General features: G+C 41.3%; 1 protein-coding gene across 18 annotated transcripts in view; it reads right to left on the bottom strand.

Annotated features, from left to right (window-relative positions):
- Positions 1-26,841, bottom strand: part of LOC108077683 (polypyrimidine tract-binding protein 1 heph) — a 170,015-nt gene that overhangs the window by 119,314 nt on the left and 23,860 nt on the right. For all 18 annotated transcript variants that reach the window (XM_070287490.1, XM_070287492.1, XM_070287501.1 and 15 more), the window contains one exon: positions 8,331-8,429. In XM_070287490.1, the coding sequence (XP_070143591.1) occupies positions 8,331-8,420 (90 nt within the window). In that variant the 5' untranslated portion in view covers positions 8,421-8,429. Of the gene's footprint in view, positions 1-8,330; positions 8,430-26,841 lie in introns of those variants that run through there.

Here is a 26,841-nt window from a genome sequence, read left to right as displayed (position 1 = left end):
TCTTTATGTTTTAATAAACCCTTTATAACTAAGGTTTTTCCAATAGAAATAATAATAGTTTCAAGGTGTTTTTATATGAGAAACCTCAGGATTCTTGGTTTTTCTAGAATTACAAAGGTTTTCTATTGATTACCTAACACAAAATTCTTCACTTAGCCTAAATTTTCCCACAATTTCCTCCACTGTCCCCTTGTTGCATGCCACACATCTACCCACCGAGGCCAGATTACTTCACCTATTCATTTTATTGTTGGCTACACTTTGATGTCATTAAAGCATCATCTTGTGGCGACCTTTATCAACCCGAGATTAGATTTGCTGGCTTCCTTAAGAGGGCCACAGGCCAGGCCAGAACTCATTGGGTTAACTAGTCCAATCAGGACTAGAGAAATGGCCATAACCACAAAAGAGCCGCCGACAAATCCACATGGCCAGACATGAGAAGCGCATTAACTATTCGCTGCGCCATAAAAATTATGAGACTTTGGCCTACTTTCCATAGAACTCCGAACTGAGAGAGAGAACTCTTTAATATATTGCACATAAACATATGGTTGGGATATATGCACACGTAAGGCGAGTAAAAATTTTATGCCGACACGGGACACGACGACACCTTCACCACTTCGATGTGTAATAAAGAGAATTGTAAAGACGCGCCGTCGCAAAAACCGAATCATAAACCAGAATAATAATTACCCAAAGCTTTGAGAGAAGAACCCCGTCTATAAGGAGGACATGGAAATTTATTGATGTCTCTGTGTGTGAGAGCCTAGGACTTGCCCACCTCATCCTTGGCCGCCTTCACACACTTGAAGCCCTGAAGCGCGTGTTGAGCCTTCGAGGCCATAAAAAGTTCACATAATAATGCCAAATGAGTTACAACAAAAGCCAGCAACGACGACCGATGTCGAGGGGTTGGCGATGGCGAAAAAGAAAGGGTATTGGGGGGTGGAAAGGATGGGTATTTGGGCATGTCCTCGGCACACCCCTGCCCCTCAAAACCAGAGAGATGACTGTATTAGGGATGCCATCCGCGCCAGTCCTTGCGGTCGTTTGCAGTTTTTATTACAAATTTATAGGCACACATGCAAATAAATCGCAGCGCCCCAAAAAAGTCTTTGCTGTCTAAAGGTGTTTTAGACACTAACAGAAAATTAGGGTTCTTTATTTTAGGGGATTTTAAATGATTACTTCTATCAAGTTTATAGGCTCTTTAGTTTAAGAAGTGGGGTTGAGTATGAAAATACTTTTAAAATATAATATCTAGAGGTCAGATAACCATTATTTAAGATTTTAAAGTCTCTTTAAAACTTTCGTTAACAATTAATCACTTAAATTAGCTAGTAATCCTTTTTCTCTCTGCATTTATCCTTCGGTAAAACTTTCTCCCCGCCGTTGTCAGTGCGTTTCGCTTTCAATTGAAAAGTTTTTGCAAATTTCATAATGCTTATTTGGCCAATGTGTTTGTTCTGGCCCAACACTTTTGCTTGCCGAAAGTTTTCCACTGTTTGTGTTTGTGTCTCAGTCGTCGTCGTCGTCGTTGGTGTGTTTGTCTTTTGCAGTTTTTGGTCAACAAGTTTCCTTCGCATTTTCGGCGAGTCGCACACCTGCCGACAAGGACAACAAAGCCCAGGAGCTAGGGGCAGAAGCAGGAGCATGGGATGCCTGGGCGACATTTAAGCTCATCTAATGCATGTGTCCGTTTGTGTTTGTTGTGTCCACATGCGACAACGGCCAGGACAACGACAACGCCGGTAACTTTCATCGAAGCACGAAGGACATCTTCCTTTTCGGTTTGCCGTGATTCAGCAGAGAAAGCAATCTTTCTGCTGCACACGGCGTGAAAATCGCGAAAATAAATATTGAACTGTAAAGCCAAAGTCAACGTTGCCAAGGATGTGTGTGTGTGCGTTATGGGTCCTCGTCCTCCGTTGCCGGCTTCCTTGGGGGGCTGTTAAGGGTTAAAGCCGCTTTCCACCAGGCGCACCTGATGCCCCGGTAAGTTCTGCTTTGACTACGTTCCCCTGCCAGTGCTAAAAGTGTCCCGCAGTAATTGGCTTGTTTGCAGTAGGGCTTTCATTCAACTTTCCATCGACGTTCGACCGTTCGACGAATATTTTTTAGAAAACTGCAACTAATAGGGATTAAAAAGGACAGAGTGTCCTCTATGTGAAAGTTATTCCTGGCAAAGGAGTTTTTTAAATTGAAGCCAAGGAATATTGCAATTTAATGTTCATATTTATTGTATAAATTTTACTCTAAAAATTAGAATTACAGGAGCATATCCTGCTTAGAATTGTGGTTATTAGAAATCACTTTACGCTTTAAGATTTCGTTTCAAGGTTTCCATTCTCTTGACTTTTGATTCTTCTTGGGAAATGTTGCGTCTTGAAATTTTAACGAGACACCTGGGAATTGCATCATTTCGTGTCATTTCTTTCGCCCTACCACCATTGTGTGTGTTGTCCTTGTTGTCCTTTGTGTGCAACTATAATAAATAATGCTCGCTGCCCCCCCCACACTCCCCCTGGAAATAGTAAGTAAAACGCAGGCTTGACAAGCAGAAGAACAAGGAATCACAGAAGAAGAACAACGAACAACTGGAGGAAGGACCTCTCAGACTTGGGAGCCGCAGGGCAGCACGAATGAGAGGACAAGTAGCAATGGGGCGTTTCGCAACGCCTTAATTGAAATTAATGTATATCCCTTTTCGATGGCACACATATGTGCCGTAGATAAATGTATTGTACTATATGCACTTGGAGAAAGTTTAAATCTATGAAAGAGTTCTTGATATTTTTTTATTTTATTGTATTTATAAATTGAATTATTAGATTTTCTCTTTATAAACAATAATTCCAGGAGGCCAAAGCTCACAAGATGACCCTGGTGTATCCTCGCTTCATCGCTTTTAGCTTTAGAATTCCCAAAGGGTTTTAGTTGCAAACTCGATTTAACAAGAAAGTTTTCCTGCTACTTCAACAACTTTTGTTGTATTTTTAATATTACATATTTTTCTATATTTATTCAAGCCACAATTCCCAAAAACCAAACCCATTTTCGTTGAGTGCTTGCCTCATTCGTGTGGGTATCTATAGTACTTGTACCCCTTACTCATGGCGAATAGTTTTTGTTTTGTGCTTGTTCCGGCCAAATTGACTTATGCCACAAGCAACAAGCAGCATGTTAACTGTCTTGCATCCCAGGCTAACAACAACAGCAGCCCGCGTAACCCCCAAGTCCTTGTGTTATTTCCCGCTTTTCTTTGCAAGTTGCGTGTCCCGAATAGTTTGGACACGCACAGAGGAAGCGCACAAAATATTATATTATATATATTTTCCGTTTAACGGCTGTTTTGTGCTGCCGTCGGCCGTAAACGGGGGAATAATTAGCCGTTAGCCGTTAGCTGTTAGCCTTTTGTTGTTATTATGTCAAAAGAGAAGAGGGAACGAACCTAATGGGCCAACGGAATTTTGATTTTAAAAGATGGCCATGCGTGCATGCCTAATGTGCCAAGGTCCTTGAGACTTTCGGTGGCCAAATTGCCTCACACTTGGCACATATTCCACTTCATATTCGTGCCTTCGCAATCCCACTAAATAACTATAATTTTTAACGCCTGTTATGGAGCCAAAGAAACACTGGTAAGCGAGCAACAAAGCCAGGAATCAAAGCTTCCACCAAAAAGGACAACAAAAGACGATTTCCTTGGTGGATTATAAGGCAGATTGAGGGAGCATAAAGGATATTCAGGAACTATATATTTCTATAGGCTAATTTATAAATAATAAAGAAAATTCTAGTAATGTAAAAATATTAATGGAACTTTTGTTATATTTAAAAATTAAGAACATACAAATGTTTAATTTATTTAAAGACCTAATTTCAATATTTATAATATTAAAATCCTTTCCTAGGGTATTTTCTAGTTGAAACCCTTTTCATATATCCCATTTTTTGCGCGTGTTTAATGTGCATTGTACCACGAATATTCGGTCATGGCTTCGGGATTTCCCCTCCATCACCATTTCGGTCTTCACCTGAGTTTCCCTTTTAATTTCTTGAAAAGGTTTTCTTCCCTTTTGTTGTTCTTGCTTATTACGCATCGCACAAAGGCAAATATTGAGTGGAATGAGTTGAAAAGCAGAAGAACGAACTACTGGCTGCTTTTAGCTTGCTTCTGCTTGCTCCTTTATATGAATTACAATAATAAAGAAAAAGGAAAATGCGAGGGGAAAACGCATATCAAAAGTTTGGGGCCAAGGCAGCCAAATAAAATCATAAAAATTACAAAAGGTAAAAGGGAGGAGAGAAGAGTAGAGGAGAGCAGACAGTGGCAGCTCACGAAATGCGTTCAAGAAAAATCACCGTAATAAAGCCAAGCGTCTGGGGTCTTCCCTGGGTGTATATGTGTGTGTGTGTGTTGCAAATAAAACAATTTGAGTGGAAATAAAAAATAAAACAACCTGGAGCCAGAGAGCTGATGGGTTAAGGAAAGAAAGACAGAGAGAGGTAGTAGGGCGCTTAACACAACACGCCCCAAAAACTGTAAGCGAGGACGCAATCCTTTGTAGCAACAGCAGCAGCAGGATCCTCAGGATTCTCAGACAGACAGACAAACATTACTCGGCAAACAATGCGTTGTCCTCCTCGTCGCGGAGTAAAACACAGCTTAAATTATTAATAAGAAAGCATAAGAAAAATAAATGCGAGTGTATGCTGCCGGGCAGCAGCTAGCAAGATAAAGACGCTTCCAAAAAAGGAAGAAACTGGAAATGCACAAAGGGAAATATTTATACATTTTGTATAAATGTTCTACAAATTAAGGATATTTTATAATAACAATAAGAATACTACAAAGAAATAAATAAATATCACGACCATAGAAATACTAACTCGTAAAAAGCATTGCCTACTTATTGGGGTTTAACTAGTTTGTTTCACTTGTACCACTCTTTTTGTGTATTTAACATATTTATCTCTTTCTCTTTTTTATTTTATTAAAATAAACTACTCATTTTGAGATTTTTTTCAGTGTAAAACCTTTACAACAAGAAGAAAATCAGGAACGGAAGCATTTCCTGGCTCGGTCACCGGTTTCTGCCCTCTGTCTTGTCCTTTAAGTTCGCGGTGCAATGGTCGGTATAGTGGGGTCAGTGGGTGAATCAGGCGTGACAGTGGGTGGCAATGGTGGGCTCTCATCATCACCATCTTTCAAGCTGGCAAAGGGAATAGCTGAGCACACCTGAGTGGCTCTGCTGGACAAGCTGCTTCTGCTGCTGCTGCTGAAGGGATAGCGGAAGTCCTTAAGCTTGAAGGCCTTTGAACCAAGTCACGTCAGCCAAAAGATTTAGTTATGCGTTCTAATCCCTAACTAAATCCAAAGAAGAAAATAGTTAAGGAATCTGAGAGATACTCAATATCAAAAATCAAATGCAGAAAGAAATAATTAAATTTAGTTTTTATTTATATAAATAAATGATTTTTCTGCCAGCTGCATTCAGTTTTTATTTATATTTCTTTGCCAGAAATTTAACTGGTCTGACAAACATTTATCAACAATTTAAGCATTACAAACTAAATTAAATTCTTAAAAAAAAGGAAAAAACCCAGATGCAGCCCCAACCCCTCTTATTCTGCCCCATAAAATCCAGATTTTTTTTTCATTGTCTTGTGCATTTCTTTTGTTATTAAATATTATTTTTGCCAGCCTCACCTTTACACGATATTTTTTTAAACGCCTTTTTTATGGCCTACGAAGATGGCCAAGCGACCTCTCCCCCCTTGTTTTGGGGGCCATTGGCCATCCCCTCGTGATTTATGCTGCGCGGTCAAGTGTAAGTTCCACCGCTGGCACCTCGGGGCAGGAAATTGGGTTTAACGGCGGCGGCAGTCAGCGGGATCCTGGCAGCTCGTTTAATTTCAGGCAATTTTTTTTATTCTTTTCTTCTTCCGCCAACGTTTTATTAAATATATACCTTCCTTTTTCCTCCCGTTACTTTTTTTTATGAACTGGTTATCAGCGGACTACTTTGCGTGTTGCGATTTGCCTTAATTAGTCGGGATATTAACCGAACTGAGCCGGGTTGGTTTTCATAATTGTGAAAGCCTGTCAGCGGTTAAGCTGCAGTGGCATTTTTCCCTCTCATTTTCCGTTTTTTTTTTCAGCTTTTCTGTTTGTTAATAAATCACAATTTATTGGCTACTCATTAACCTTTGAGCTGATGGATAATAAAAGAATGCAAATGAAGGGACACGACACTCTGTGATTGTTTTTTAATCGCCAGTTGCAGAGAAAGGATTCGGTATTGGAAAATGTGGGAAAATAATAAGAGGGCAGTCGGGGTGTCAGTTACATACTTTTCTGCATACTCGACACTCAATTATTTTTCGAATTTCTGTTTGTCGCACAAATTGTTTTGACAATATCCCCATGCATTCCACAAGAAACCGCACAAAGGAAATCCCGGGCATAAAGCAAATTTGTATTTGTCCTTTGAAGTGACAAACACTTTTGTTTATATCTTTTTGTGGGTTTGTGGGCAGAAACCATTTAATTTTGCAAAAAGCCCTGAGAATATGTACTGCAGGCTGTGTGGCGTGTCATTTGTAAAACTGTCAAGAAAAATAAAGGGAACGAGGGGTGCTAAATTAAAAGAGCATTTCGTAAAGGGCTAAGGCCTTGAGATTTTCATATTTGATATCTTTAAATTGTATTAAAATGTTTGTATTAAATTAAATGTATAATTAAAGAATCAATTACAATAAATAACCCTTATAAAAAGCTTGCCTTGCTTGCTTTTCCTTAAAAAAAATATCATCCTGACCAAACTGCAGGCGACTGTGTGTCATTTATTAAACATACAACAGCTGTAAAAGAACCGAAAAAGGGGAACAAATTAAAAGCGCATTTATATTGGTTAAGCCTCCGAGTTGCGAGTTTTATTTATACTTTTGTCTTTTTTTTCTTTCTTTTTTCCTCCCCCGGATTGCAGGACTTCTTTTTGAAGGACTTCACCCCCGCTAACGAGCGTCCATTATGCAAACAATAAGCACAAGCTTCCTTTCCAGATAACAAACCAACCCACAAACAAACGGAACGAAACGCATGAAAATATCCTTTCTGGCTGGACGGCGGGGTAAAAATATTGCGCATACGCCACGCATCCTGCGAGTGGCTTTCATTCAAAAATAGATTTATGTATGGCATTTAAAATGGGGGGTGAGCGAGGAGACAACAAACAAAAAAAGTAACAACAAAATAAAAGGGACACACAACACAAACAAAATCAAGAAAAATGTGCTGCAGCATTTATCAAACGTGATGCCGTCGCAAATTCGTGGGAATGTTTCAAAACTCCACCGTCCTGCTTTTCCTTCACCAAAGAACTGCTTGACATCATTATTCTTCAACAATGTGCACTGCATTTTGGTATCATTAAAATGTGATCACTTCGCATTAAAGCTGTAGTCAAATGAGGGGCGGGAAAGGAGGCCCGCCGGAGCAGGAGGCGTGGCGCCATCTTGGGGCAGCAACAACAGCGATTTGATTTAGTGCCACACATTATTTCACGTAAATATCTGCGTTGTTGTAGGGCTGCCTTCATGGGTGTACGATTATGTATATATATGTTTTGCAATAATGTCAACAATAGACCGAAGCTCTTTGACATGTGTGCGTGTGTACAGAGAGAGAAAATTTGGAAAGTATTGTTAGAGATATAAATGAGAAAATAAAACAAAGGTCAGAAAAAAAAGGTTAGTCTAAAGACTGTTTCGTGCAAAAATTTGGTCCTTCGAGCCTGGACAGGAATATTGGTTTTAAATAGTTTTTTTTATCTTCATATTATTTTTTTTATATTTTAATGTTTCATGTTTTTAACTTAACTTGGAATTCACTTAGAATTTAAAAACTTGAAACGTTCAAAAATAAATTAAAAATTACCAGAAATGTTCTACCGAGTTAAAATATTAACAAATATTTTGAAATAGAATTTCTAATTTACATGAACTAAAAAGCTCTAAATAATTGATTCAAAACTTCGAAACATTTTTCTCAGTGCTCTCGTGTGCTCCAGTTTTGACTGGCAACATTTACATTTAGCATTTTGCCCCACTTGTTGACTTTCTGCCAGCGGGTTCCACATCCCGTCGATTTGCATGATTTTCGCATTTATGCGCTTAATTTACTATTAAATAATAGGAAGCAAACAAATGTTTAAATGGGGAGGACTGTAGGTGGGTTTATAAAAAGGATATATGTACATTTAGCAGGCAAGGCATAATGGATAATGGTTAAATGTAATAAGCGTTCAGTATCAACTTACCTTTACTCCAATGTGAACCGGTGCAAATTCTGTTTTGTGTATTGAAGGAATCGGTATCGGTAATTGCATGGGAAGGGGGCAGGACATCATGGTCGCTACCTGTGAATGCAAACAGAAGAGATAGAGATTTGTTAGTTGGATTTGGATTAGGATTGGCAAATTATGAAAGGGAGGCGAGTGTATGGGGTGAGTTTATGAGCTCTAAAAATGCAATTATCTAATAAATCACTTTCTACGTTTATTAAGAGCCAACAAGGATGAAAGCTAATCCTTTAAATTACTATTTTATTTACCTTAAATTCTTATAAGAAATCAAAATTGAAATCACAAAACCTACTTTTGTATTGAAGATATTGTTTTGTTTTTTAAGAGGGCTTTTAAAAAAGTTTATGTCAGATAATCAAAAACTTGAGAACGAATCCATTTACTTAAGACAAAAAATGCCTTGAAAATATTTGCTGGCCAACACAAAAAAAAAAAAAAAGATATAAAATTGAGAAACTTTATCAAAACTGTGCATACAATTTATTCCCAAGAGCATCTTTAATCCCTTTTAATAAACAACTTTGAGTAGTTGCCATAAAAACATTTATGTTTACTGAAAGTCAAGAATTCGTTTTAACTTTTTTAGTTTTCCTTGTTTTTTAATACCAAACTTTTAAGGTGATTTAAGTGGCTATGTATACAATTATAAATGATTTATTAAGCCGTTTAGTTTGCTTAAAAACCAAACAAAGACAATTTATAAATCAAAAAGCTTACTGAAATCAATTTATTCAATTGTTTGTTGTCCTTTAAATCTTTATTTGTTAAATAAAACGATTTTCTTAATAAAAAAAAGCAGATTGAGCCTTGCTGATTACCAAATCAATGCCACAGCTGCTGCCGTTTTTCCCCTCTGACACATAAACCCTTTTATTTTACCTTTTTTTTTACCATTGCCCCAGCAGTTCTCAATTCACCGTTGGCATTGCAATTTTTCGCCTTTTCAATTTCGCGCGTTTTAATGGCGGCCAACACAGGAATCGTTTCCCTCTCACATCCTTTCTCCTTGATGAACACACACACACGCATACATACGAATCACGACCGCATTGCATTTCATTTCATTCGAAGGGCGGCAAGGGGCTAAAGAAAACCCGGGGGGAGGGGAGGCGTGACCAACGTTTCATTTGGCGCCCATCATCATTGTCATTTCCGCTTTTGCGTAACGATGTCAACGTTTTTGATGGCTTCATTTCGTAGCACACTGCACTTTGCTTTTCCTTTTTCATTTTCAGTTTCGTTTCGGGCGGCAAATAAATCATAACCCAGCCTCCTCGCCAGCAGTTCAGCCCCCTTTCGCTGCCATTGCTGCGCCTTTCTTCCCGACCAATAAAAACTTTTCGACTTTGTCATAATACGAGCAAAAAGGAGAATAAAAAGCTGCGAGAATAAAGAGCAGCGCCAAATAGTGGCAAGCGAGCAGCAACAACAAATACAAAGTAAATCACAGAAGGAGAATAGGGAGAGAGGGAATGAGAGTGAAACTAAGATATAAGAAAACACAGAAACAAAAATTTTCATATAAACTAAAAAGAAACACTAAAATATCCCAAAGATTGCCTAAAAAACTTGTTCACTTCTGAGTGGAAATTATCAGCTGCCGCTTTGTTGTACATTGCAGGCAAAGCTTCTACAAGAAAATATAAATAATGTAAATTTCTTTTAACAAAAAAGAATAAATAGCTTTCTGTCATATATCTGTTAAGTAAAGACATTCTTTTCTTCGCAAAGATCGCCTAAAAAACTCTCTTGGTCACTTCTTACTGGAACTTTTTAGCTGGGGTTGCTGCTTTGTTGTACATTGCAGGCAAAGCATCATGTACATTCCTTTTAACAGTAGAGTATACATTGCTTTTCTGTTATATATTTATATATCTGTTAAGGGGGTTTCCTGAATTACAAGGTCAAAAAAATCGATTTTTTTTTATTGCTTAAATCGATAGATAAACTATCTAAGAACATACCACAAAAATTTCAGAAGCCAATTCGAAGTATTTTCGAAGATACAGAGATGAAAGCAAAGGAGCGCCGATAAGGTTTGCAGGCGCTTGGCAAACTTTGAAGCGCGTTTTCTCCACTTTAATTTTTACGATTCTTTCGAATTGGCGGGAAAGATAACAAAAAAACTACTGGACCGATTGAAACGAATAAAGGCTTATTCTCTTCAGAATTAAATTCTCTTCTAGTTGAACTAAAACGGTTGTTGAAAACCGCTTTTTATATTTTTTACAGCATGTTAAAGTCAATATTTTATCCCGAAAAATGAAATTTTGACTTTAACATGCTGTAAAAAATATAAAAAGCTGTTTTCAACAACCGTTTTAGTTCAAATAGAAGAGAATTTAATTCTAAAGAGAATAAGCCTTAATTCGTTTCAATCGGTCCAGTAGTTTTTTTGTTATCTTTCCCGCCAATTCGAAAGAATCGTAAAAATTAAAAGTGGAGAAAACGCGCTTCAAAGTTCGCCAAGCGCCTGCAAACCTGCTGGGCGCTCCTTTGCTTTCATCTCTATATCTTCGAAAATACTTCGAATTGGCTTCTGAAATTTTTGTGGTATATTCTTAGATAGTTTATCTATCGATTTAAGCAATAAAAAAAAAATCGATTTTTTTGGCCTCCTAATTCAGGAAACCCCCTTAAGTGAAAACTTTATTTTTACTAATCATTATTTAACAATTATTTTTCCTAATTTTCTAAAAGAAATCTTCACAAATTTTGTTTGCAGTGCAAGGGAAATTGTTGAAAATTAAAATGGCATGACAAAGTGGCGAATGTTGTCAAAACTTTTGCATTTGGGCAAAGCAACAACCGGCAGCCAACAAGAAAAACGGACAATGTGTTATGGCCAGGGCGTGAAGAAAGGGACACGGACAGTGAACGTCATAAAAATAGTTGCATGCCCGCGTGCACACTCCCGACAGTATTTCAATTTCCGGCCTCGATTTTAGTGCGGCGACTGCTTCTGGTTTTGTTTGTCTGCCAGCCTTCCTTTGGAAACTCTTGTTCCCCTCCTCAGCAATTTGTGTTCAACTAAAAAATATTTTGGTAAAACATTTAAGCAAACAATATTCCTATCGCATTACACTTGTCGGCAAACGAGCTTCCCCTTTTCATTCTCACAGCTTTGGGGGGTCTCCTAGGCAGAGGCACGTGTTAATGGGTATGTTTCCCCAGCCCCAGCACTCAATGAGTTGTCAATGGCATCGATTACCGAAGACAACTTTTTCTAGGCATCATAACAAAACTATTTATGTCTCATTTTAACTTGACGGCAAGTCAACTACACTGAAATAAAAAGATTAAATATATTTATAAATGGAAAAAGTAAATATAAAAAGCAAATGGGGCAAATTGGTTACGACGAGTGCTCTTAAAATTCCCAAGTACGAATTCAGGTATAGACTGTTATAATGAGAAAAATTATATAGACAAGTAATAACTCATAAGAAATCATAAAATTTGAAAGAAATTTATAAAATGTTTGGAATTTTTAAATCTAGACTTGTTTTTATTATTTTTATAAACTTTTATACCAATAATTTATCTTCATGCTGGCTCATTAAAATCCCAAATTCAAAGATACCTTTCCCTATATTAATTTCAATATTTATTTTAAATTATAATAATATTTATTTCAAGTGTAACCCCATCACCTTCCGTTTCACTAACTGTCAGTCGGCTGTCAGTTTGTTTACGCATTTCACAGCAAATTGCTTTAAGTGCTACAAAAGTGTCATTTACATGGGCAGCATGGCAAACTAATTAATAGAATTTCAACTCGTTTTAAGCATGTTTTTTGTGTTGTTTTAGCTGGAGCAGGAGTTGCCAGTCCGTCATCATTATCAAAAGTAGTGGCAAAGTGCAACGGAGCATGGCTTGGCTTGCATTTTAATGACGACAACAAACGGAAATTGACGTTGCCTGACTGACTTTTTCAACATTGTTGCCGGCTTTTTATGCTGACACGCGACACAACAACGGGAATTGGCGAAAGGAGAAAATTACGGCGGAGAAGGGAGAATGTCCAAAGCGGAGAAGCAAAGAAACGGACTGGCGAAGAATCGAGAATTGAGAAATTAGAGTGGTATATGAACCTCTGCCAGAGTCCGCATGTGGCTGCCATATGGACACTGTGCTCTTGCAATAAATGTCCAACTTTCAAAGTTTTACACTGAGACTTTACTTGAGAATTTGGAGAATTCAAATACTTTATATCATATTTTAAATCATCTCTAGGAAAATGTCTATAAAATATATTTAAATTTAATTTATCATGCACCAGTTTAATTTATTTATATTCATCAAATTTCCATGATTTTTTTACTAGTGTTCTCCCCAGCTATCGCCTCTTCATCAGGGGACATTGATGCATGGCTCGAGCCGTCTTTAGTCGCCCTGCCACGCCCTCGTCCTGTCGCAATGCTCCACCCATTGGGCCCGGACCGTCCACCCACGCGTTAATTTGTCCAGCTTCGTGGTGGACACAACCATGGCTCGGCCATTCGAGCAGGATAATAAATGTAATATGGCAGCAATGAGAGCGAAACGTCGTAACGGGACGGTTGCCATTGAAGCTGCATGCGCAATTAGGCCTGCGGGATAAGGGGGAGCTCGCCCAGCCGCCCACGAAAACAATGATTAATGAGCAGTTGCAGCAACAACAGCAGAAACAACAGCAAACGGCAATCATACATCATTCGGTTAAGTTCAGTTGAGCGAAGTTGAAGGCCGAACCAGGCAGCAAACAGCTACAACGACAGCGGCAACCTGTCACAATTGCAGCAACCTGCAGCAAGTTCATGGCATTTGTCGCCGACGTAGTCGTCGACGTTGTTGCGTTTTCCACTTCACTGGGCATGCGCGACGCATCTACACAGCTGCAGGGTATCAAGCCCGGAGTAACAACAACAACAATAACAGCAGATGCAAAAGCAATAACTGCCACTGCAGCAGCAGTAGAGGTAGCAGCAACAGCTGTGCCAATCGTGCAGCAAATCAAGCGAACATTTTTGCACGGGGCCATGCACTGAGCAAAAATATAATTAGAATTATATGAAATTTGCTTTACAGAGACTGAAAACATACGACTATTCCAAGAAAAACGATCAAAGGTAAGTAAAATTAGCCAGAAATACTTCGAGATTTTATATATTATAAAGACAGATCTTTTAAAAAACCATCTATAATAATAAAAGCATTATTAAACGATTGATTTTCTCACATTTCATAGCTTTTGTTATAAGAATCTTCCTCTCACAAAGTATTTAATTAATATTTAATATATTTTTAGCTCTTAGAACCACTTCCCCCTTTCAGATGAATTCTTTTTCCAAGTGCAAGTACTTGACGAAATATAAGGGGTGGGGATAGCCGCGCCCCTGGCACTGATATCGCATACAGCACAAACGCAAAGGCGGCTGGTTAATGAACAGGTGGCCGCTGGCCGCTGACTCAACTGAACTCAACTCGACTCGACTGCATTTGGCCAAGAGCATTGAACCTGGTCATGAGTACAATTACTTCCAATCAATTTGCATAATCAATGGAAGAATCTCTTAAATAGATAACAAAACACAATAAATCAACAGTCGATCTTTTTTGCTGCGTTTGAATGATTAATTAATGAAGCAGTTTACCTTTTTATTTTTGTGTTGTTTTTTGCTAAGCTTTTGTAGAAGGTGAAGTGCAAGTAAAATAAGCGGAAAGTAAAAGCTTTCATTAAAATAAAACAGAAAACTACGGTTGTACTCAGTAGAGGTTGTTAAAAGTATAAAACAATTTAGTTTTCTAATCGAAATGAGTTATTGTAAGTTTACTGAATATTTTTAAGTAAGTAAGGAATTAATTATAATTAAAATTATCTGTGTTTCATGGTCTCTTTCATTGAACTTGTAAAAAACTAAACCCATAAATGAAACTATCAATAGTGGGAAGTACTAATTTTTAAGCACATGTTCTGTGACATACATTTTATCCACAATCAAACAGATTTTTTACACACACAAATTTCCTATCTGGGTTTTTCCATGCACTCTCGATGACAAGGACTGCATCAATCAGCGGGGAGGAGAGGCGCACAAATCGCATTAAAAAGCTCAAATCGTTTAGATTTGTGACACTAAGCAGCCACAGCACCACAGAGCCCAGAGCCAACCACCCACAATCCGGAATCCGCAATCACAGCAAGCACAAGCACAAGCACAGCCACAGTAACTGCCACAATCACAACCACTGCGGATGCCTTGGCAACAATAACGAAATCTTACCAAGAAATTGTGCAGATTTAGCATGACAAGTGAAAGTAAATAGAGAGAGAGATGGTCTGGAGGAGGAGCCGTGCTGGGGCTGCCCTGTGGCCAAGGATTTTCCTCTCCGTATTGAGCTGGCACTTTATGCAAAGAATGACGCCCATATTTCACTCACAAAACTCGGTGTTGGCTTAATGCGCTGGGAAAACACGCTGCCGTCAAAAAGTTGCAGGCCCCACAACGGAACGGAATGGAACGGAACCGAACTTGTTGCAACATCGAGATCAAGGAAAAGTGAAAAGCGACGAAGGGCAGGGGCAGGGGAAATGGAATTGTAAGACGAGCGAAATTGAAAAGCGAAATGCGAGCATTTGCATAAATTCAGTTTACGCCAAAAAGGTTCTGGAGGGCGGGGATGGCTATTGAACAGGAAGCGACCGTGATAATGATAAGACCGGCAACGCCACAATAGGGAAATAGTGATGCTAACTGAACTTTTGTTTAGATATTTTTATAAAAATTGGGATACTTACTACTTGCTAAGCTAAATTTGTGTCTGAGCAGACAAGAGGAAGTCTCTGTTCAATCATTATTTTCAAAATAAACGGTTGCTAAAAGACTCTATTAAAACAACCGCTTAGTTTCGCTATTTTTCTATTACGCTCTCGTCTGAGGGTTTTCATCCATAAAAATGTTCTCTATCTCTCAAAGATTTATATAATTCTTAGAGGAAAAAATTTAAATATTTTTCATTGATAGATCGCTGTCATCTCTATGACCTGAAAGAAGTTCTTGTTCGAGACAGGTGCGAAATAATAGCCTTCTTTTGAGAGCCAACGAAACGGGGGGCCGGCAAGTGGTGTGTCTGTGTGTGTTTTTGTGGTGGTGTGGGCGTGTCTGAGGACTTAGCGGGATCCGTGCAGCGCCTAAAACTATGCAACGCACAAGCAAATGTGTTGAAAATCCTTTTCTGTTAAGGATTTGCCTGGCTGTTGTTGCTGCGGCAGCCCTTTGTTGTTAGTGCTAACAGCTTTTGTTGGCTCACACACACTCATGTGTATGGTAAAAGTGCATGTGTGCGGTTTTGTGCCGCATCAAATTGCATTAGTGTTGAAAGCAGTAACCAAAAAGGAGGCAGCGAGAAAAGCATAGAAAATCCAGTCTCAGTCTCAGTTTGTCTCCTTTACCCATCTCGGCTGCTGTCTCTTTCGCTGCCTCGTCTTCTGCCCCCCATCTACCACTCTCCTGTTCTCAGTTCTCAGGCTCATCGTCCTTTGTTTGCTTTACATCAGGACATTGTCAACGGATTTCGCCTTTTTGCATTCTGATCTGATCTACCACTCACGCCCTAAACCAGCGCGTAGCCTTTATTTGCCTGGTTGACGGGGAAGGCAGAGGCTTGGGTAGAGGGGAGGTGCCAGAGTGTAGCAGCAACCTCCTCTTTTCTAGACAGAGTGTGTGTAACGGCTGTAATGCTGCTACTTTCGCCAGGCTTTGGGTAAGCCTCCTCCAGATGGCAAGGCGGCTCAGTTGGTGCCTGCAAGCTGCAACTTCCCTGCACTGAGCAAAAATAATGATATAAATACTATTTACATGGAAATTCCTGCAAAGTACAAGCATGACGACTGAGAGTACTGTGAGAGAGCTTTGCAATGGAGCCGAATGAGATCGTTTGGGTTAAGTAGTATCCGAGGGAACACTATAACACTGTATCATCCCAACTTAAGACAAGATTTCTCGCTGTGTTGTAACCCCCTTCACATTCCATATGCTGCATGCGAAATCCAAGCAGACTCCCCAAAGTTGGCCAACAGGAGCAGCAACATCATTCATCATTTAGCATTCGTCGTAGCGACTCAGTTGGCACATCGCAGTGTGTGTGTCTGTGTGTAATTAAAAATGTCAACGCACAATGGGTCTGGGATTGGGATTGGACTTAGGTTTGGGTTTAGGTTTAGGTGTTGGACATGCAATCACAGGTACGGTGCCCGATTCGGCCTGCAAATGAGGCGAAGGATTTCCACCAACAGAAATGAAAGCTGCAATTGCAACGATAAAGTTTTCTAATTCAATTCAAGATGTTTCGTATTTTTGGGGGGAAATGGAAACTCACAAAGAATTGTTATGGGTTTTTTTTTTTTGTCTCATTTTCATTACACAATGTTTCAATCATTCTTATCTACACAGTACACACACACAACCACGTACTAAAAGCTACACCCAAACCATCTAGACGTATACGTAACATTCATCTTGGCCAGCCAGCCAGCCCCGCAGACTGCAGACAAACATTTTTCGCAAATTAAATGAAAACACCTGATGATATTCGAAGCAATAACTCCCGACGAATGTTTCGTGGAGAAGAGTTTGCTTCTCTTCTGTAGATTTTTCTACCTATCACTTCACTTTTTCTCTTTTTTTTCGAGGATGGAAAGAATCTAAAAAGTGAAAGAAAATGTTCCTTTCTTATATTTTGAAATGAAAAACAAATTATAAAATTAAAACATCAAAGAAACTCTATGAAATAGCTAAATATTTGTGGTTTCTGAAACGTTTGTTTATTTAAAACTAATTCGAAATATATATTTTTTTATATTTAAAAAGATTTTGAAAGAAATAAGTTTTAATACCTAAGAAAATCCATTTATTTATTTATACCTTCAAGCTGGGTATTTGTATCTTCGAATAACCTAACAAACTCCCAAATATCATCATCCATGGTATACCCTCTCATTTTGGCAACAATTTTTTATTTTTCGCAATTTGTTAGTCGAAAAAAAAAGCAAAAACCCACAAAGAACAAATGCAAAAGAAAGACACATCAGAAAACAAAAAACACAAAAGCAAAGGCAACCCAAACAAATGGTTGCCACGTTCTCATCCACACAAAAATTAGTTTGAAACAAAAACCGAAAAGATTTTTACAAAATTAGTTTGCTCAGACGACTGCTGTGCAGTGGGGAAAAGACACCATATCCATATTAAAAAGTTTGATTGCTGCAACCTTGGACTGTGCGGCTGCGCAACAGGCTAAAGCTATTGAGTTGTCAACAAAAAAAATCGAATAAATAAAGACAAAGGCATCAAAGAACCAAAAGAATAAAACTCGCAAAACATTGAGCGAGCTTTTGTCGTACTCTCATTTCATGGTTTGCCTGGCAAATAAATGAGCTTCATTATAGTGTGAAATTGAATGCCTTGAGTTTAAATGAATTATACAATAAAAAAGTTGAAAATACTTGGAAAAAATAAATAACAATGAGACCAAAAAACCAAAACTGAAGGGGATCAAGTGCTCTTTTTTCAACTATGCCATTTTTGGGATTCATCCAGCGGTGAATTGTTCTAGAAATTAATAACGTAAACTGTTTAAGGCATTGGCATAAATCAGTTGAACAATTTTAAACAGTATAGAACATAAATATAAGACAAAAGGTCATGAAAAGTTAAAGAATATTTATTTATTTATTTAATGCTAACTAATAGTTATAAACTAAAAGTTAACAAAGGATAATGAGCAATGGCTGCCGAGGCCTTCCGCTCTACAGTGTATTAACAAAGATATGTGTGTGGAATATGTTATAATTAAATTTTATGTATGAGATTCATTTTGTGTAGAAAGTATATAATTTTATTTGAGTTTGCTGCTGTTGGATTCGCAAGGAGATGGATTGGGTTATCATTGGAAAAGCAAATTGTTCTAACATGTGAAAGTGCAGTGCAGTCTATTAAAATGTGTTGGATGTCTATCGCTGAGGTGTTGCAAAAGGGACAGATACTTGTTAGGGATCTATTCATATAATGGGCGTTTGTGAGTTGTGTGTGTCCTAGTCGTAGTCTATTTATTATAATTTGTTGTTGTCGGTTGAGGTTTGTGGTTTTGAAAGAGAAGTTTGCTGGGGTGTTTAGTAAGATCTGTTTGTACCATTGGGTAGTTTGTGATTGAAGACTGTTCAGTTTATCGGTATAGTGTTTTTTAAGGAGTTGTGTGATGTCTTTGGTGTTGAAGTTGTCTGTAAATATTAGAGGGTATTTGTGTGTTTCTTTAGCTGCTGTGTCTGCTCTCTCATTGCCTTGTATACCTATGTGGCTAGGGATCCAAATTAGTCTGATTTTGGGAAAGAGTTTGGTAATAAGTGATCTTATTGTATTAGGGTAGTAAGAGTAATTGTTTATGTTTGAAATGGATTTGATTGAGGAAAGGGAAAAATAAAAATAAAAATAATTGTAAAGCAAATCTTTTTTCTATTGAATTATTTACCATTTTCATTTAAAAATACTTAAAATTTTAAGAAAATTTAGAGTCTAAGCCTTCTTACATCTATGAAACGCACTGTAGACAGTGCGTATCTATAAGATACACCATTTCGGGCTCTGCGAATCCTTTTACGTAGACAGCTAGCAACTTGGTTATTAATAATTTTTAGTAAAGCCTGCGTAATGAGGGTCTTGGCCTCTGAGAACTTTTGCTGTCTCCATTTTTGGTTCTCTCCTTGTTTAATCTTTCATTTTTTTGTTATCCGTTGGTGGTTTATTTTTTTTTTGTTTTGGTCATGCCGGGCAACGAGTGTTAATGACATCTGAAGAACACGAACGAGTTTTGGGCCTGTGCGAGTGACTCTTTTCGGTCTATCTGTCAGGCGTTGAAAAATGTTTGTGCATGAGAAATTGCCTCGCTGCAGTAGACACATAAATTCCCATTTAGCATCGTCAAATTAATGACTTCAAAAAGGCCCCAAAGTTACCCCCACTCTAGTTGCTGTTTTGCTTTTTTGTTTTCCCGCCTGTAGAGATTTTGCTTGGAGACTTGGCCACAGCTGATCGCGGACTTACACAGGTGATGAGCTCACCTGTTGTGTTTTTTTTTTTATTCCATCTTACAATACTAATCAACTATAATACACTTAAAGTTACAACTAGGACAAGACGGAACAGGTACTTGGGAATAGAAGCTCACGCCGTGCGGTACCGCCGCCAGGCATTGCTTCGCGGGCGTGGAGGCCCCTACTCCGGCCGCTCCTTCCGCCTTCGCTCCATCGCTCTGAGGGTCTTCATGGCGTGTGCGGCAAATGTTTCTGCCGCTTCCCAAACTTTTGGGTCTTCCAGCATCCTCGGCACCAAGGTTTCGGCGCTAATCGAGGATCCCGCTGCTTCCTCCAGTTCCTGTCTCTCGAGGCCGAACCTGCGGCACTCGAAGAGAACGTGGTGCGCATCCTCCACTATGCCGGAGCCGCACTCCGGGCACCAGCCTTCCGCCTCGTGGCCAAAGCGCTTCAGGTACTGGCGGAAGCATCCGTGGCCACTAAGCACCTGGCTGAGGTAAAAACTCACCTGGCCATGCGCCCTTTCAACCCATCGCGCTAGGTCTGGGATGAGCCTGTGCGTCCACCGGCCTTTCGGGGAAGAGTCCCATCGAGCTTGCCAGTTCTCCATGCTCCTTCTTCTAGCGGTATGCTTCACCTCAGCGTAGGACTGTGGTAACCGCCTGTCCTGTAGGGATTCGGAGATCTCCTTCCTCTCCCTAATGAGCTCCGTCAGTGGGACTTGCCCTGCGATCACTAGTGCCGCGTCCTCCGAAATTGTCCGGAACGAGCATGCGATCCGGATGGCACATAGCCGGTAAGTCGCCTCCACTCCTCGCATGTAGCTTTTGACCGAAATAGCTTCAGCCCAAACTGGTGCCGCATACAGGATCTGCGCGGTCACCACCGATGAGAGGAGTTTCCTCGTGTACTGCCTTGGACCTCTAGTGTTCGGCAGCATCCTGGAGAGCGCTCCAGCCGTGCCGCTAGCCTTTTGGTGGACGTACTCCAGGTGCTCCTTGAAGGACAGCCGGGTGTCGATGATAACGCCCAGGTACTTGATCGCCCTCTGCGACCGGATCCTCGTCCCTCCAACCAGCACGCTAGCAGTCTCCACCGCCTTCCGACTCGAGATTAGGACCGCTTCCGTCTTGTGGGCCGCCAACTCCAGACCTGCAACCGCCAGCCACGACTCTACGGCTTGGATGGCCGTGTCCGCGCGCGCCTCCACAGATGCTAGCTCCTTTGCTACCACCACTATAGCGACGTCGTCCGCAAATCCAACCAGGTTGGTGCTGACTGGCATCGGAAGCCTCAGCACACCGTCGTACATTGCGTTCCAAAGGAGAGGACCCAGGACAGAGCCCTGCGGGACTCCGGCTGAGACGTTGTGCTCTTTGGGACCCATGCTCGTGTCCAACAAGAGTACCCTGTTGCTGAAGTAGCTGTGAGCTACGTTCAGCAAGTACCCAGGGACGTTAAAGTTCCTCAGGGACTCTAGCGTACGGCTCCAGTCTGCCGAGTTAAAGGCATTCCTGATGTCCAGGGTGACCACCAGGCAGTAGGACTTGCTTCCTCCTTTCCACCTGGTTCCGGCAATGGCATCCTGCGCCACTTTGACTACCTTTGCAATGGCGTCCAGCGTAGACTTCCCCTTCGTGAAGCCATATTGCTCCGGGGAGAGTCCACCAGCGGCTTCGATAGCTTGGCTCAGCCGGGTTGAGATCACCCTTTCGAACACCTTGCCGATCGAGTCCAGCAGGCAGATCGGTCTGTAGGACGATGCTTCTCCTGGTGGCTTGCCTGGCTTGGGCAGCAGAAGCAGACGTTGCCTTTTCCATCTGTCGGGGAACGTCCCCTCCAGAAGGCACTTGTTGAACAGGCCGGCAACTTCGGACGTCAGCAGCGATAGAGTCAACTTGGTTGCTCTACTCGGAATCGCGTCTGGCCCCGGAGCCTTCTTGGGCTTCAGGCTTCTACCGGCAAGGAGAACCTCAGCTTCCGTGACCCAACGGATGTCGCCCAACTCGGTGCTGGGGCAGATCAAGACCTGCCGACCGCTCGGGAACAGGGAGCCAACTATCCTCTCCAGCGTCGCCGGGTCGGTTGGGGCACAGCCACCCGCATTAAGCCTCTTTACTACCGTTCTGTAGGCTCCTCCCCATGGATCCTCCTCGGCGGCGTCGCACAGCTTGAGGAAGCATTCTCGTTTGCTGTTCTTAATGGCAGTCTTAAGCTCCTTTCTTGCTGCCTTGTAGCGGTCGCTGCACGCAAGAAGGCGCGGGGTGCCTCTAGCTCGCTGCATCAATCTTCTGCTGCGGTGGCATTTACGGCGCAGGTCCGCGATCTCCTCGCTCCACCAAAACACCGGGGAGTGGTGCTTTCTGAACGGCCTTCTCAGTAGCATGCTTTGCCTGCAAGCGCCGTCCACGGCCCATGCCAGCTTGTCGGCCGTCTCGTTGGCTCCGTCTGCTTCGCCTGCCGTGAAGCCCTCGAGGGCATATGCAAAATCCCGCGGCCTGAAGGTGTCTTGCCGGAACGCCTTCCTATCCGGGAGTAGGGACCCACTCGTGCGATGCGCGGCGCCTATCGAGCACTCGATAGCCTCGTGGTCGCTGGCGGTATAGGCCTCGCTGATCTTCCATCGGGCGCGGCTGGCCAGCGCACTGCTGACATAGGTGAGGTCGATTACCGAGCCCACCCCGGCCCTGCTGAAGGTCTGCCGGGAGCCTTCGTTCAGAAGGACTACGTCCAGAGAGGCGAAGGTCTCCAGCACCGCTCGGCCTCTGGCGTTGGTCCGGGAGGATCCCCATTCCATGGCCCAGGCGTTGAAGTCGCCGCCGACCACGACGTTGCTCCGCCCACGCAGATCGCTGCTCAGCTCGTCCAGAATCCTGCCGAACGCCTCCAATGAGAGACTGGGTGCCAGATAGCAGCTGTACAGCCAAGTGCCGCCGACGTTCGCCCGGACAAAGCCTTCCGCTGCTTTGGTGTCGCACATCTCCGGAGCATCCGCTCCGCAGAGCCACAAGGCCGCCTTGCCAGAGCGGTCAGTGGCCCAGACGCGGCTGGTACCGACCCTGTAGGGTTCGCTCAGGACTGCCACCTCCGAGCCCAGCTCCCGCACCGTCTGCGACAGGAGATCCTGCGCAGCCCTGCAGTGATTCAGATTGAGTTGAATCAACTGCATGCAGGCTTGGGATTCGCATACCCACTGTTCGAGGCTGGACATCCCCTGGCGCCTGCCTTGTGCCTCGTCTCCTTCCTTCCGGCCGCAGAGCATATGAAGCAAGACGGCTCCTTGTTGCACGAAGCCGCCTTGTGTCCCGGCTCGCCGCAGTTAATGCAGCAACCGCTCCTGTCCACAGGGCCCTTGCAGTGGATCGCAATATGCCCAGGTTCTAGGCATCTGAAGCACCTCACGGGACCACTTCGTTCCCGGATCCTGCAGATGGTCCATCCAATCCGAACTTCACCTCTATGGAGGACGGCTTTGGCAAGGGATACGGGAAGGCTGATTATCGCAGTTTGGGTTTCAGCAAAACTGCGGCGCATGCTCCGCACTTTCACCCTCTCCGCCTCGAAGTTAAACTGGCCCGCGAGTGCGGCGCAGACCTCCTGCTTCGTCGAGATCGGCTCGATATTGCGCACCTCCAAGACGAGGACTTTTGAGTCCTCTGTCGTTGCGCGCACCGACGCTGTATCTCCGAGTACCTTCTCGATGCTCTCCCTCATTGTCGCCTGTTGTGTGTGAGTGTGTGTGTGCGTGTGGAAGTGGAAAAACTTGTCCAACTACTTTTAACCGGCTGCCGGCCGGCTAAAAACAACAACAATACTCTCGGCACACTTACAACACAACCACAAGCCGCCACTGAATGAAATTATATAACAACTATTATCATGATGTCGTCGTCGTCGTCGTTGTAGTCGTCGGTGTCGTTGGGGGCAATTTGTATGTTAGTTTTTCAAGCGAATTTCGGGCTGGGCTTTATCGTCTAAGCCATGTGAAACTTTTAAGGCTTCTTGTGTCTGCCGGGGCAAAAGGAAACGAAACTTGTTCACTTGCTTTTGGCGGTTCTTTTTATGGGTTTTTTCCTGGTAGGATAGCAACAAGCGGATGTACTTGTCTTACAGTGTTTTACGCTATATCTGTCAGTGGGTTTAGTTCTTAACTTTAGCAAGTTGATTTATATGATAGAAACAGCTGTTACCAGGAATTTTGTTGAGCTTTAATTGAAGTAAATAAAGGCTTGAGCATTTACTGAATATTTTCCCGAGTAGTTGGGTAGTTAATATATATTAGTTAAACAATTTGTTTAATTTTTAATCTTGTTTAACTACTTGCTAAGTGATTTATAGGATTTTTAATAACTAATTATAGCCTTTAAAGGCAATTTACCAACACCTTTCATTAAAAATAATCTTTAATTTATAAGAAATATAATTTATAGAGTGCTGATAGAACAATCTTGATTTAAAATTCAGTAGTTCAAGTCTAAATAAAATTCAAAAGTTAAATGTTTACTGATCATAAAAAAATGCCATTAAAATGCCGCTTTAACAACCTTTAGCAATGTCCAACAAATTCTTTATAATTAAAACGATAAATAATTCTAATAAAAAACTCATGAATAAATTAGAGGGTTTCTACTCGTTTTGCTTTATTTCTGCAGCTTGTAAAAAGACTGACTCACCTAGTCTAAAGTACTTGTAAAAAACAAATGCCATTGTACTTTCCGTAAGGCAAACTGGCCGTTGAATGCAAATTGAAGAAGCGGAATCATGTTTAATGTCTGATTAGCATGCGACTATTAATAGAGGCGACTCGATAGGAAGAGACAGGTCTAAGTGAATTTTGCGGCACGTAGAGGCGGCCCTTGGGCCCGAACTCTGGCTGAGATGGATGATGACACTTGGGTCGTGCTCCTCTCCTCGAAGAGCCTCACACAATAATTAGCAAGGTAATCACGTGCAAGTAGCTGGCTTTTGGGCTGCGGGTTTAGCAGCTGCCAATTTCAATTAAAGCCAAGAAGCTGGGCCGGGCATAGCCTGGCCTGGCTTTTGGCCAGAAGCAGAGAGCTCCCTGGACGCGGGCTTTTAAATGAGCGCCGTGACTAATTACAAATTAAATTGACAGAAAACGTGTTTAACCTGGCTGCATTTTCACGTTCTACATAATTTATGAGTCAGCCCTTTTGGGGCCAGGACAAGAGGGCCAGACCGAGGCCAGGGCAGGACCTTTTTGTGATCAGGACACCTCGCCACAGGTCGAACGAATGGGTCAGCTGCAGGTGTAACTCTGTCGGACAGCTAAGCCCTTGGCTTTTGGCCTCCCAGTTGCCAGCTTCCCCGTAGTTGCAACAAGTTAAGCCGCCGTTGACGTGTTGAATGGTCAGCGTTTTAGTTGTTGCACCTTTGACATCCTGCACAAATACTCGAGAGCGTGTGAAAGCTGCAAGCAGCTTAGTCCTTGCCACGCACAGATATCAGCAATTAGTTGGCAGGCTTTGGCTCTATATGCATATCTTTTAATATTTTTCATTTGTTATTTTTTTGTACAAACTGAAACTTAATCCCGTTTTTTTACAGCTTAATATGTCCCCAGCTGAATGGTAAATATAAGTTTAAAGCCTTTTCATGTGTGCATTCAGTTTTCACTGAAATTATAGGAGAATTTCGTTTGAGCAAGTATCAAATTGCGACACGGCCATTAATTGGGAAAAACACAATTGCAGGACTCGTTTTCTTTTATCAGTAACATGAGTTAAGGCAATTCATATTTATTTGTAAGGAAAATATTTTTAAATATAATTTTTGCAACCATTGTTTATAGGTTTTTCATAATTTCTCTTTATTTAAAATGTAGGAGCATTTTTTAGGGGTCGTTACAAGAGTTATACTTTCACTAAACGCTTCCAAATGAGAAGTTGTTCTAGCCTAGTAATCAACGTTTATTAACCAGGTAAATAATCACCTGTATTCTCAATAAAGTTCCCTTGGAAAAATCCTGCCAACTAAACCCTTCCATGGCACACACATACTCGTAGGACCCAGGTAAAATCAAAACAGACAGCTACATAGTTGGGCTAACACGGAAAACGTTACTGCAACAGAAAATTGGTTATACGACCAAGTTTGACACGCCTCCCGACAGCTTTTCTGCTTATGTGTGTGTGTGCAAGGGACGTCGTATAGTTTTAATTAATTTAATTTCACGCTCATAAAATGCCAAACAATGTGAAAAACTCATGCACACACGGCTGGCGGGGAAAAGCGCGTAAGTTCAGATGGGATTTTGGATAGAGATCCGTTGGAAAAGTTCTGAAGGCTTTAAAATTGTCCTGTCAGCGGGTTGTCCGCCTGCAAATGACAAGGAGTGTAATTAACACAAACACACTTTTACAGTTTATAAACTAAATTTGTCATAATTGAATTGCAGCGGAAATATATAGTTCTCAGATGTCAGACTTCTCTCTATAAATTGAGAGATCGACAGCAATTGAAGGCACTTAGCGCGTATCCGTGTCACTTGGAATCAGCAAAGTAATCAAACTTTGAAAGCTCTTGATATAATATTAAATACGGATTGCTTGACTTGACTTGACTGACTGCCTTTCTGGGTTGCCACATGCGAAGGGAAATCCACGGGTAACTGCGCAAACCAACTTGTAAGCCGCAGAATGTGTGGCAAGCCACAGATTGCAGTGACATATAAATCTAATGAATTGGTCAACAATTTAGAAATCATAAGGTTCTACAACACATTTGAGTTTGTCAAGCAAAAATAATTGTTCTACGCTCTAATAACATTTGTTATTACTTGAAGCATAGCTTGTGAGGTTCTTCTTAATTTTCTCGATTATTTCTTTACACTCATTAAGCAAGTTCTAAACACAGCAGGGAATTAGTAATCGTATTAAAAGTAATTCAAAAACACATGCTTTTAATTAAGGGAGTTGAGTCACGAGCTATAGCAGCAGCTGGTGATGGAAGAAAGCGTTCGTCGTCGTCTCTTCAAGATACACACATCACATCATGGAATTTTACAAGGTTTTTCGTATTCTACGATTTGTTTACTCTCTACTGATGGTTTGGGGAATATGTTTCGTATTTAGATTGCTAATGTTTTGGTCTGCTGAATCGCATAATAAACACGAACATGGAAATCAACACGAACTGCAACTGTAATCGCCAAGCATCAGACATCACCTTTTCTTTTTTTTTTCAACAGAACCCTCAAAAGCTATTCTCATATTCCATTTGACGAAAAGATCTTGTGAATATGTTAGCTTCGTTTTTGAGGATTGTGCAATTTTTAGTTTCCAATTCCTTGGAATCTCTGATGATCAAATGTTGATCTCTGGCTCATGCATAAATGTTTAGCTGGCGAGGTTCGGTCGTCCCCTTGAGAATAAG

This window comes from Drosophila kikkawai, chromosome 3R, assembly GCF_030179895.1.
Source record: "Drosophila kikkawai strain 14028-0561.14 chromosome 3R, DkikHiC1v2, whole genome shotgun sequence".
Lineage (NCBI taxonomy): Eukaryota > Metazoa > Arthropoda > Insecta > Diptera > Drosophilidae > Drosophila > Drosophila kikkawai.
Note: the sequence above shows the minus strand (reverse complement) of the source record. Positions and strands in the feature narration are given on the sequence as shown.